The 13,123-nt window shown below is 48.1% G+C and overlaps 1 protein-coding gene across 7 annotated transcripts in view; it reads left to right on the top strand.

The window, feature by feature from the left end:
- The window catches only part of Trpm4 (transient receptor potential cation channel subfamily M member 4), a 32,633-nt gene that overhangs the window by 3,080 nt on the left and 16,430 nt on the right, over positions 1 to 13,123 (top strand). For 4 of the 7 annotated variants that reach the window (XR_009228792.1, XR_009228793.1, XR_009228794.1 and 1 more), the window contains exons 3-9: positions 3,307 to 3,481; positions 3,855 to 4,035; positions 4,184 to 4,347; positions 4,487 to 4,670; positions 9,503 to 9,564; positions 9,708 to 9,899; positions 10,044 to 10,143. Coding sequence is in view for 3 of the 7 variants with exons in the window: in XM_046466311.2 (XP_046322267.1) it covers positions 3,307 to 3,481; positions 3,855 to 4,035; positions 4,184 to 4,347; positions 4,487 to 4,670; positions 9,503 to 9,564; positions 9,708 to 9,899; positions 10,044 to 10,143 (1,058 nt within the window). In the remaining 4 variants the exon portion in view is untranslated. Of the gene's footprint in view, positions 1 to 3,306; positions 3,482 to 3,854; positions 4,036 to 4,183; positions 4,348 to 4,486; positions 4,671 to 9,502; positions 9,565 to 9,707; positions 9,900 to 10,040; positions 10,144 to 13,123 lie in introns of those variants that run through there. The other 3 variants (XM_058586059.1, XM_058586060.1, XM_046466312.2) reach the window with 3 other exon arrangements.

Genomic DNA, 13,123 nt, shown 5'->3' with positions numbered 1-13,123 from the left:
GGCCACACTCAGGTAGAGGCGAGGCTGGCAGAGGGGATATCTATTAGCACTGTCCACCAGAGCTTTCTGAGGTAGCAGAAATATGAATTTTGGTCTAGGACACCAGCCTGACTCTGGGTTCCCAACAAACCGGGTCTAGCCACTTGCACCAAAAATCAAACAGAAAAAGTAATGGTGAAAAGCTGGAAAGGAACTTTAGTCAATATGGCGGGCCATATGGGGGAGGCAGGTGAGACCAAGAGATTCAGTCATGTTTTGGAGACACTGATGTGAGCTTTAGGTTTAAACAGAGGAAGAACTAGGGTGGAGGGGGAGCCTAATTAAACAGTCCTGGTCAAACTATTGTCTGGTTGATCATTATCTCAGAGCTGGTTCTGCAAGGTGACTCCAGAGAAGTCCTTATCGCTGGAGATTAAGGGGCAATCAGTTCCCATGAAATTATTGCTCCTGCTTAAGTGGGGCCATCTCAGTACCTGTCAGGGGGTAATTGCTCCCACTTACAGGGGTGATCTCATCATGGGACGATCTGTGTGGGAGTTTCTGCTGTCCTGGAATCCAAGGTGATTGTAGGGTTAGGGCAATGACTGGAGACTTCTAGGTGCTCCTCCAGGTCTGGAATAGGACCTTGTGAAAGCTGGCAGTTGAATGTCCCTGCAAATCTTCAGACTACCTAGTTACTCTTATCTTGGTGTTGTCTGTCTTGAAGGGAAATGAGACAGGTTAGGTAAATTTAGGACTAATAGACCTTGTATTGCCAGACAATCCTTAAGTGATTAACGTGTCTACATGCAGAGCTAAGCCGGAATCCAACCCAAAGTTTACGTAATCAAGAGACAGATACAAAAAGCCAAGCTTCATCCTGCTTTTAGTTACCCATTGGACATCTGCAGGCTCCAGTGAAGAGTTAGTGCCTTTGGCAAGAGCAGCTTCTAATTTCCTGTAGAAATGTTCTCTGTCCACATCCAATATGGCAGCCACTGGCCGCATGGGAGCACTTGAAATTTGGCTGGTGCAACTGGGGCACTGAAGTTTTGCTTTGATCTAATTTTAGTTTATTAGACTATAAGGAGTTCATGAATGGAAAGAACCCCATGTGGATAGGGCTACTGCATTAGACAGTGTGGGCTCTGGAACATTCCTTGCTCATGGGAAGCAGCTGGAGAGCAACAAGGGGTTCCAAGGAGGAGGTTCAGATAACTGAGGCCTGAAAGGTTGCTGGGGTTAGACTCAGAGGAGTGGAGACATAAGTTCTCCATGGCAGCAGTGGGCTTGGGGTTTTCTGTTCCTGTGTCCTGTGCATGGATCTCTTTCCCTTGGCCCTTCTTCTTCTTCTTCTTCTTTTTTTTTTTTTTGTTTTTGTTTTTTTAGTTTATTGATTTTATTTTTTTTAAAAAATACATGACAGTGGAATGCATTACAGTTCTTATTATACATATAGAGCACGATTTTTCCTATCTTTGAACATAGAGTATGTTCACACCAATCCATGCCTTTATACATGTACTTTTTTTGCATTACAATTCTTATTACACATATGTACCACAATTTTTCATATCTGTTTATATATAAAGTAGGTTGATACCCAATTTGAGTCTTCACACATGTACTTTGGATAATGATGTCCATCACATTCCACTGCCCTTGCTAATCCCCTGCTCCTCCCTTTCCCTCCCACCCCCTGCCCTATCTAGAATTCATCTGTTCCTCCCATGCTCTCCCTCCCTACCCCACTAAGAGTCAGCCTCCTTATGTCAGAGAAAACATTTAGCATTTGTGTTTTTGGGGATTGGCTAACTTCACTTAGCATTATCTTCTCCAGCTCCATCCATTTACTGCAAATGCCATGATTTTATTCTCTTTTAATGCTGAGTAATATTCCATTGTGTATATATGCCACATTTTTTTTTTATCCATTCATCCACTGAGGGGCATCTAGGTTGGCTCCACAGTTTAGCTATTGTGAATTGAGCTGCTATAAACATTGATGGGGCTGTGTCCCTGTAGTATGCTGTTTTTTAGTCCTTTGGGTATAGACCGAGGAGAGGGATAGCTGGGTCAAATCGTGGTTCCATTCCCAGATTTCCAAGGAATCTCCATACTGCTTCCCATATTGGCTGCACCTTGGCCCTTCTTTTTAGTGTCTCCACTGCTTCTGCCAAATCCACATGCCACCTGAATTAGCATTTTTGTAAACTTGGTCCTCACATTGGCTCACTGGACTCAGGCAAATGCAGGTTCCCCTGCTCTCTGAATTCCTTCTGAATCAAGGAGATTTAGAAACATTTTTGCCTGAATCCCCTGTTCCCCAACTCTCGGCTCCTCGCTCTTTGAAACTCGGATGCCAATCACAGCAGCAAAGGAGGATTGTAATTTATTTAGGGAGAAAAAAATTTTATATATGGTGACCATACATGGAAATCTAGTTCCATTTGTCACACAGAGAGAGAAAGAAGCTACAGAGGCCAGATACAATGAACAGCAAATAAAGGCATTTACCTCTGGCTGGGTGCTATTGCCAGCCCCACGTTCTGGGCCCAAGGCCTGCTTTCCTCATTAAAAACAAGGAGTACCAAAGGGTTAGGCATGAAAGATATTCAGGCCCCCAGCTGAGCCCCTCTCCTTGACTGTAGTCAGAAAAAGGAATGACTTTCTCACTGTGTTATTCAAGGTTATTTAAAGCTCTGTGTGAAGTTCACGCAGCCTCGTCTCCAACTGGGACCGGTATGCAATTCTCATTTCAGGAAACATTGCGTTATTTCTTTGGCTCCTTATAGTTCTATGGAGTAGGCTGTGCTATTATTGTCTTTTCATTTGAGGAGGAAATTTAGGCTCAGAGAAGTGAAGCCACCTGCCCAAAGTCACACAGCTGCCTCAGCCTCGAGCACATGAGCTTGTTTCTGAATTACTCTCTGGATTTTTCTATTTAAAAAAAAAATTTCTTCTTCTTTTTTCAAATTTTCCTTTTCATGGTGAACATCATCCGTTTGGACTGGTGGCTGGTATTCCCACTGATGGATGCCTTTGCTTTTCCCTTCTGGCCCTCCGGGTCACAGTGAGAGTAGGGCCCTGTCAACCTCCCTACTTGGGTTTACTTGTGGCTTCCTTCTGGTGGGGAGAGATGACTGTCCCTGCCTTAGTCTCTCAGGCGGTTGGAGACAGTGCCAGGGTCAGTGTGGATTCTGACCGCCTCTGGGGACACAGGTCAATACAGACAGCCCCACCCCCCCTGCAGAAATCTGGACACGTCTGCAGGGTGCTGGGGTCCGGGGGATTCCTTGGGTTCACGCTCCACCTTCACATCCCCAGAGGGACCTTATGCCAGTGTGGGCGTCCTCGGAGTGCCCACCCCTCAGTGGCTGTGGAGGATGCATTTGGTGCAGCCGTGGTGACTGTGTGGGACAGTGACGTGCACACCACAGAGAAGCCCACTGACGCCTATGGGGACCTGGACTTCCAGGGCGCCGGTCGCAGGACTAGCAACGTGAGGCCTGCATGCCTGGGCGGGGCGGGGGCTGAGCCTGCCTGGGGGCCCCCCCGGAGGTCTGGGCTGCCCAAGCTGAAGGCTGCGTCTCCACTGGCCCGTCCCTGGCCCTTTCTCCACCTCTGTCCCCTGGTGCTGAGACTCTGTCCTCTGTCTCTGGGTGTCGGTTCCTCTCTCTTTGGGTCTCTGTCCTCCTTTGTCTCTGAGTTTCTGTCCTCTGTCTCTGGGTCTCTGTCCTCGTCTCTGGGTCTCTGTCCTCTGTCTCTGGGTCTTGGTCCCTCCCTCTTTGGGTCTCCATCCTTGTCTTTCTGGGTGTCTGTCCTCCTCTGTCTCTGTCACCTTCCCCATGTCCCTTCCTCCTGTGTGTCCACAGTTCCTCCGGCTCTCTGACCGTACGGATCCGGCGACAGTCTATAGCCTGGTCACGCGGGCGTGGGGCTTTCAAGCTCCGAACCTGGTGGTGTCAGTGCTGGGGGGTTCCAGTGGCCCTGTCCTCCAGACCTGGCTGCAGGACCTGCTGCGACGTGGCCTGGTCCGGGCTGCCCAGAGCACAGGTGACCAAGTGTGGGTGGGCCGTGTCTCCAGGGCATGGGCCCACTGCCTTCTCCCGGCCTCTCTGGATTCTGCCCACCTCCAATTTTTATGTGACCCTGTCACATGCTGTTTTCCTCCCTGTCTCTACGTGTCTTTCCCTGTGTGTAGGGGCCTGGATTGTCACTGGGGGGCTGCACACAGGCATTGGCCGGCATGTTGGTGTGGCTGTGCGGGACCACCAGACGGCCAGCACGGGGGGCACCAACGTGGTGGCCATGGGAGTGGCCCCCTGGGGTGTGGTTCGAAATAGAGACACCCTCACCAACCCCAAGGTACAGCCCTGGGTCCTAAAAAGGTGGAGGGCTTGGGGCTCGGACCCTGATGCTGAAGAGCCGTGGCCCTGGGTCACGAGGGCACGGGGTGGTGCTGTCCCCCCAGAAAGGTTCACTGGTCTGGCTATTTGTCCCCCAGGGCTCGTTCCCTGCAAAGTACCGGTGGCACGGTGACCCTGAAGATGGGATCGAGTTTCCCCTGGACTACAATTACTCGGCCTTCTTCCTGGTGGACGATGGTACCCACGGTCGCCGGGGCGGGGAGGACCGCTTCCGCCTGCGGTTTGAGACCTACGTGTCGCAGCAGAAGACCGGGGTGGGAGGTGAGTGACTTTTTGGACCTGTGACCCCATGGCCAATGCTCAGGATCCCGGTGATCAAAATCTGGGGCGGGCTGGGGCTGTGGTTCAGCAGCAGAGCGCTTGCCTAGCACGTGCGAGGCCCTGGGTTCCATCCTCAGCCCCACATAAAAATAAATAAATAAAATAAAGGTACTGTGTCCAACTACAAGTAAAAAATAAATATCAAAAAAATCTTGCTGGGTGTGGTGGCACTTATCTTTAATCTCAATAACTCAGGAGGCTGAGGCAGGAGGATGGAAAGTTTGGGGCCAGCCTCAGCAATTTAGTGGAACCTTGCTCAAAATTAAAAAAATACAAAGGGTTGGGGGTGTGGAGGCTGTGGTAGAGGCCTCTGGGTTCAATCCCCAGTGTAGGATGGGAGAGGAAGGAAGGGAAGAGAAAAGCAGACTTTTATCAGCCCCCATTTTTTTCTCTTGTCTCCCTCAAGGGTCATCACCAGCCCCATACTCATAGCAGACAGTCACGGGGACCCACCCCAGGCCCTTGTGCCTGTTGGGCAAGTGCTTTACCACTGAGCCACACTTCCAGGCCCAAGGGAGTATTTTTTTTTTAAACTGAGTGATGATGAGCTCATGACATACCCATGTTGATGGGATGCAGGAAAAGCAGCATTTAGAGTGAAATTCATAGCTTTAAATGCATATGTTGAAAAGAGAAAAGGCTGAAAATCAGTGATCTAAGCTTCCAAATTAGAAAAACAGACATAAACCTCTTTTCCCCCAGAACCAGAATAGCAGCTCCAATCCCAGGAAGCTAGGAAATAATAAACTGAAGGGCAGGAATTAATAAAATAGCAACCCATGTATAGTGGAGAAAAATCAACAAAGTGAATGAAGCAGCAAGACCTTGGTAAACTTGTTTGGGTGTGCATTGGTGCTGGGGTAGGACCTGGGTCTCTCTCATGCTGGGCCAGAGCTCTACTGCTTAGCTGCATCCCAGCCCCAATTAACTTGATTTTTTTGTGTGTGGTGCTGGGCGTTGAACCCAGGACCTTATGCACGTGAGGCAAGCACTCTCCCAACTGACCTGTATCCCAGCCCCTTAACTTAATTCTTAAAATATCTCTCTGTACTCAATATTAACCTTACTTTTTAAGTTAGCATATGGTAGTGAAAGTGATTTTGTTGGGTGGCATTTTATGAATGTTAGTAGGTGAATGGAGCCATGTATCCTTGACCACAAAAGGAACACAGACCGGTTCTGTTACCACGAAGGAATTCCGTTTGTATGTCTAACCCAGGCGACCACGTTGTGTTCTCCATCACTATGGTTTTGTCTTTGTGAGGAGCGCATATAAATGGAGGACAGGTTTAGGAACCCTTATTGGAAATACTTGGGACTCACAATGTTTCCAGCTTTGGAGATTTTCAGATTTTGGAATATTTGCATAGATTTTTTTTCTGGTAGAACAACGCCAAACAGAAAATTTTGAAATCCAAAATGATCCATGATTCAAACCTTTTTGAGCATGATGGAATCACTCACAATGTTTCAGATTTTGGAACATTTAGGTTTCAGACTTCTGGATGAGGGGTATTCAGCCTGTAACGTGATATGTGACCTTTTGGTAACTGTTGTCTTTACTTAAGATAAGGTCTGAAGGCAACTTTAGTATGTGCCTGGAGAAACAAATCAAACCATAAAAAGGTGTATAAAGAAAAAATTAACATACTATGTAACCTTTTGGTACTGGCTTTGTTTACTCAATGTAAGGTATTATGGCAACTTTAATGTGCTCATGGAAACAAATCAGAAAAAGGCCTATAAAGGGCTGGGGTTGTGGCTCAGTGGCAGAGCGCTTGCTTACTTGTGTGAGGCACTGGATTGGATTTTCAGCACCACATATAAATTAATAAAATAAAGGTCCAATGACAACTAAAAACATTTTTTTAAAAGGCATATAAAGAAATAATTAATTGTCTTCCTCTCCCAGGTCCCCCTCTCCCTACACTGGGGGTAATCAGTGTTCTGTAGTTTGGAGTTGACCCTTTTGTAACTTTCTCTGTTATAAAATTCTATGCCATTATATTTCCATCTGTATGGTATTTCTTTCTTGTTCTTTGTGTTTGTGTGTGTGTGTGGGGGGGAGTACTGGGGATTGAATCCAGGGACACTTTACCCCTAAGCTACACCCCAGAACTTTTTATTTTTCTTATTTTTAGACAGGGTCTCACTAAATTGCTGAGGCTGGCTTGGCATTTAACAATCTTCCTGCCGAGCAGAGCATCATGGCACATGCCTGTAATCCCAGTGGCTCAGGAGGCTGAGGCAGGAGGATCACAAATTCAAAGCCAGCCTTTGCAAGTTAGTGAGGCCCTAAGCAACTCAGTAAGATCTATCTCAAAATAAAAAGATAAAAAGGGCTGGGATGTGGCTTTGTGGTTAAATTCCCCTGGGTTCTGCCTCAGCCTCCTGTGTCCCTGGGATTACGGGCATGTTCTGCACCAGGCTTTCAAGAACATCCTTTTTTGGTGGGGGGGCGGGACTGGGGATTGAACTCAGGGGCACTCGGCCACTGAGCCACATCCCCAGCCCTATTTTGTATTTTATTAGAGACAGGGTCTCACTGAGTTGCTTAGTACCTTGCTTTTGCTGAGGCTGGCTTTGAACTTGCGATCCCCCTGCCTCAGCGTTCTGAGCTGCTGGGATTACATGTGAGCACCACTGCACCCAGTCCTCGTGAGCATTCTTTAGGTCCAAATTTCTCCATCTTGCTGCTTCTTCTAATAATTGATGATATTCCTTAGTAAGGATGTGTCATCTATTTTTTTCAAAAAATTTTCAGTTGTCAGATACTTAAGGTTTTACTAGTGTTAGGCACTAAGAATAATGCTGGAGAAATCTTTAAATGGACAACCTTACATAGGGGTGTTTTAGATTCAAGTGGGATTGCCAGGTGTGGATTTTAATAGATAGATATTACCGGGGGACTAAAAATTTGTAGCAATTTTCACTCTCATCCACAGTGCATGAGGGGGCTGGAGTTGTAGCTCAGCGGTAGAGCCCTTGCGTAGAAAGTCTGAGGCCCTGGGTTTCACTCTCAGCACCGCATGAAAATAGATAAAATAAAGGTCCATTGACAACTATATATATGTAATTCCTCCTTTCCCAGCAGAACTGGGAAGCCATGGTTACACACTGACTTCCTTTATGTGACAGCCTCTTCCTTCCCACCCCTCTGTCTCTTCTTATGCTTAAACTGTGTTTTGATTAGAGCGGTTTAAAGATGTTTTAATGCTGTAGATGTTAGGAAAGTTCCTCCTGACGGTCCTTTCTCAAACATTTATGCTGGGTGCAGTGGTGCACACCAGTAATTCCAGTGACTAGGGAGGCTGAGGCAGGAGGATTGCAGGTTTGAGGCCAGCCTCAGCAATATAGTGAGACTCTAAGCTATACAGCGAGACCTTGCCTCAAAATTAAAAACAAAAAGGGTTGGCGTGTAGCTCAATGGTAAAATATCCCTGGGTTCAATCTCTAGTACCCTCCAAATCCTGTTCTGTTTATAAAAGGGTAAACACCTCTACACTTCCCCTAAGCCACCCCCTACTTTCCCCAAACCTCAATGAATTTATGTGTTAATTTATAACAGGTTAAATTGATGTTAGTTTTTTTTCATTTATTCAGGTTTTGTCCTTAAATAAGATTTATAAATTTCCTCATAACAATTCTGTACTTCTTTGGATGAAATAATTCCCAGATATATTATAGTTTTTATCAGAACAAAATATAGATTATAAATAAATTGAAGAAGTTTTTTTGTGTGAATCTTTTGTATCAATCTTACCAGATTCTTATTAATATTTTTTTTTTAGCTGTTGATGTACCTTTATTTTTTTTATTTATATGTGGCGCTGAGAATCAAATCCAGTGCCTCACACATACTAGGCAAGTGCTGGTACCACTGAGCCACAACCCCAAACCCAATATTTTTTAATTTTTATTTTTTGGTAGAGTCTTCCAAGTTTTTAAGGACATAAACCATATTTTCTTCAAATAGATAAACTCTGTCTCTTCCAGCTTTAAGAAAAAAATACCAGTTTTGATTTCAGTCATTTCACTTTCTTTTCTTTCTTCTTATTTTTTTTTCTTTTTGGCACTGGGGATTGAACCCAGGGATGCTTTACATGCTCAGTCATTTTTAATTTTTTATTTTGAGACAAGTTCTCACTGAGTTGCTTAAGGCCTTGCTAAATTGCTGAGACTGGCCTCCTACTTTCGATCCTCCTGCCTCAGCCTCCCTAATTGCTGGGATTATGGGCAATATTACCACTCCCAGCTAGTTATTTCATTTTATTACATCATTATATCAGTTCAGAACTCCAGGATGAGGGAGTATGAGTGATGGTAATACAGACTAGTTTATTATTTAATGAGAAGAGAGTCAGTATAAAACCATTGCACGAAATTGCTATTGGACTTTGATTAGTATCTTTATTGTGTTTCAGTAGTCCTCTGTATTTGTATTTCCTTCATTTTCTACTTGAACTCTCACCTCATCTGGTTTCTGAGTGGTTAATCAACTATAAGATTGACTCATACAAGAGATATCTGGGTCATTCAGGGGCCCAGGAGTCCAGTTCCCAAGCCTCTCCTTCCTTGGGAATTTAAGCATTACTGTCTTCAAAATCTGGCCTCTCCCCAAAGTGCGAAGAGAAGTGTCGATTCTCATGAGCCCCAGACACAAGGCTGGGAAGAGGCTGATGTTTGCCTCAGGGGATCCTGGGAAATGTGGTTCTCCCCGCTCCTCAGCAAAGGTAGATGGGAAGTCACCAAGCCTGGCTGTCCTCTCCCAGGGACTGGAATCGACATCCCTGTGCTCCTCCTCCTGATCGATGGTGATGAGAAGATGCTGAAGGTACAGTGCACTGGCTAAGGCGGAGGGGAGTTAGGGGCCACGGCTCTTGGGGCCTGAGTCTTAGGGAAGGAGGGACTGGACATCTGGACCCAGGTCCGGTGAACATCCTGCCTTCCCTGACCCGCTGTCCCGGTGTCCTCTAGCGGATTGAGGATGCCACCGAGGCTCAGCTCCCCTGCCTCTTGGTGGCTGGCTCTGGGGGTGCTGCTGACTGCCTGGCAGAGACCCTGGAAGACACCCTGGCTCCAGGGAGTGGGGGAGTCAGGAGAGGTGAAGCCCACGATCGGATTAAGCGTTTCTTCCCCAAAGGGGACCCTGAGGTCCTCCACGCCCAGGTATGACCTGGGGATCTTGAGATGGGAGGGGGCTGGGGACCAGGACTACTAGGTCCCGGGGGGGGGGGATGGACTCTGCATCTCTGTGTGTGGACAGGGCCCAGGAGGGGGTGGGCTGGGGGTTCAGAGTCAGGTGTTGTGCAGGTGGAGAGGATCATGACCCGGAAGGAGCTGCTGACTGTCTACTCATCGGAGGATGGCTCTGAAGAATTCGAGACCATCGTTTTGAAGGCCCTCGTGAAAGGTAAGACTTGGCCAACCTTGGACGCCTTTCCTGGCCTGGACACTTCATCATCATCGCTGATCTAAGGCCTCTGACCCTTTCTCGTGTCCCTTCCTCTCTTCAGTGTTTCTTTCTTTCTTTTTCTGGGGTGGGTGATAGGGGACCAGGGGCACTTACTCACTGAGCCACATCCCCAGCCCTTTTTATATTTCATTTCGAGACGGGATCTCGCTGAGTTGCTCAGGGCCTCACTAAGTTGCTGAGGCTGGCTTTGAACTCGTGATTCTCCTGCCTCAGCCTCCTGAACCGCTGGGATCACAGGCGTGCACCACGGAGTGTTTCTCTGGGCCTCGCCTGGTGCTGTTTGGACGGGGCTTTCATTGTGTTTCAACGTCTGCTTCGCTCTGTTGGATCCACCTGTCCAGCCTTTCATCTTCCCACCAATCCAGCCATGTGCACGTGGATCTTTTCATTTGTTCATCTACCCACCATTCCATTCATCCTCATTCCTCCTCTCTTCCTCCCATCCACCCATCCACCCATCCACCCATCCTTTTACCTGTTCATCCACATGTCCACTGACAGTTACAAGTTACATCCACTCATTCTTCCATCCATCCGCCCAACGACTTTTCTGTCCCCCCATCCATCCACCACTCTTGCTCCAGCCCACGGTAAGCACTTTGCTAGGACATGCACCAGAGCATCTTTCTCTCAGTGAGAAACTCTGCTATCTCACCCGAGGTGGCAGCTCAGCCGACTGAATGGTGAACACAGGACAGGAATGTAACGGATGGGGCTCATTCAGTCATGCAACAGACGTCATCCCAGGCGACAGACATTACAGAGGTCCATTTTCTGCTCTCAAGGAGTCCAGATCCTATCCTAGTAGGGTTGTCTGGGCACATTTTTTTTTTTTTGGTGGTGGTGCTGGGCATGGAAACCAGGGCTTCTCCCAACTAGGCAACTGCACTATCACAGAACCACCTGCCCAGCCCTGCAATATCTTTAAGTAAACTTTAAGACCAAAACAGGCAAGAATCGCTGTCACAGGGGAGAAACTTCAAGGAGAGGTGGCATTTAAACTGGACCTTGAAGAGTGGGTAGAATGTGGACTTAGTAGCAGAGGTGGGATAGATAATTAGCAAGGAGGGTACCCAGGGCTCTCTGGGGATGTGGTAGGGAGGGCCATTTTTCATTCCAGAAGAATTTTAGGGGGAAAATACTCTTTTACATAAAAACTCCCCAGAGGAGGGTCCCCAACCCAGTTGCATCCACGATATTTGTGATGTAGCAGAAAGAGCAGTTGCTTTTGACTTTGGAATCAGTTTAAAACTGAATTTAAGTACCAGTTGGCCTTTTCTTGCTATGAGACCTTAATAAAGAGACTTCCCACCAGGTGCTGTGGTACACACCTGTAATCCCAGTGATTTGGGAGGCTGTGACAGGAGGATTGTAAGTTTGAGGTCAGCCTCAGCAACTTAGACTCTGTCTCAAAATAAAAAAATAAAAAGGGCGGGGGATGTGGCTTGATGACAAAGTGCCCTTGGATTCAGTCCCCGGTATCCAGAGAGAGAGAGAGAGAGAGAGAGAAAGAGAGAGAGAAAGAGAGAGAGACTTCCCCTTGCTGAGCCTCAGTTTCTCTCTATGAAAAAGGCAGACAATATCTTGTAGGCATATCATGAGCCTCAGGGCAACATATGAGTAGTGCCAGGTCCCCTGTGGGGACTCACAAATGGGGACTCTTAATATGATTCTGTTTCCTTCGAGAACAAATCCTTAAATGTGGGATGACAGTGAACAAATCGGATTCACTGTTCAGAAGTTAACGCAGCAATCTCCTGGGAGAAAACACAGCTGCTCAGGAAGATGTGGGTGGAGGGGGCAGGGTTGTCTGTGGCCTGCAGAGGTAGAAGTGACGGCTGTCCCCTGGGGAAACTGAAGACCGCTGCCTGCGGGGATGGCAGAGTTGAATGGATGGGGTTTCAGTGAGAAGGGAGGGGAAGGGAACAGCGCTCCTTTTAGCCCTGGAAGGTCCAGGAGCGGCGTTGAGAGCAGCTGGCATCCACTTTGCCCTTCATCCTCACCGCTGCCTGCAAGGAGAGTGCCCCCAATCTTGCAGATGAAGGGAATGAGGCTCAGAGAGAGACGTGACTTGCCCCAGGTCATCCACTAGTGACAGTGGCCAGGGTCTGTGTGCTTCAAGACTCAGGTCTGTCTGCCTCTGTCCCTAGCACAGGGCAACCCTGGGGAGAGGGCAGAGGCTCAGCTGGATGGAATGTGGCAGGAAAAGAGTGTTGGGAGCAAGGCCAGTGAGGTGGCTGGGGCCCCACCACCTGGGACCTCAAATGCCAGGCTGAGGGGCTGGGACTCTGTCCTGAGAGGCCATTGGGAACTAGAGTCAGATCTGGGTGCAGAAGGACCCTCTCCAGTGTGGAGAGGAGAGACACAACCATGATCCAGGGAGGAGGCTGCAGTGGGGCCAGGGGAGGCAGCCGGGGCCATGGAGGCCCAGGAGACAGAGCCCAGGTTGGAGACGGTCCTGGGGGGCGGATGGGCTGTGGGATACAGGGGCGGAAGGGGCAGGCACAGGTCCTGGGGTGGGCCTCACTGCCCAGGTGGGCCCGCAGGAACATGGGCTTCAGGATAGATGCTGAGTTCAGTCAGATGTCGTGACAAGCACGAAGGGACCAGGGAGGTTCTTGTGACCAGTGACACCAGGTTCAGGTGGAGTGTAAAGCAGCATCTTGTAAAACATCTTATTTTCTTCTCTTGAAATTGAGGAAACTCGAGCCAGTCTATGATCAGATTCCCTTTCCAGCTTCATTTTCTGCCCTTTCACAAGATACTGCACGTTTCAGAAACGAGAAGCCTCACATGTGGGGTCAGACCCCGTGTCCTGCACCCAGGCCATCACTCACCCAGCTCCTGAGGCCTGGGGTGTCCTCTCCCCAATAGAAGCACACCTCCAGGTCCTAGCAGCCTCCCAAGTCCTCCTCAG

This window comes from Marmota monax, unplaced genomic scaffold, assembly GCF_021218885.2.
Source record: "Marmota monax isolate L192 unplaced genomic scaffold, Marmota_monax_Labrador192_F-V1.1 WCK01_AAM20220418_F8-fsc00160, whole genome shotgun sequence".
In the NCBI taxonomy this organism is placed as follows: domain Eukaryota; kingdom Metazoa; phylum Chordata; class Mammalia; order Rodentia; family Sciuridae; genus Marmota; species Marmota monax.
The sequence above is the reverse complement of the archived record's forward strand: the minus strand, read 5'-3'. Positions and strand labels throughout refer to the sequence as shown.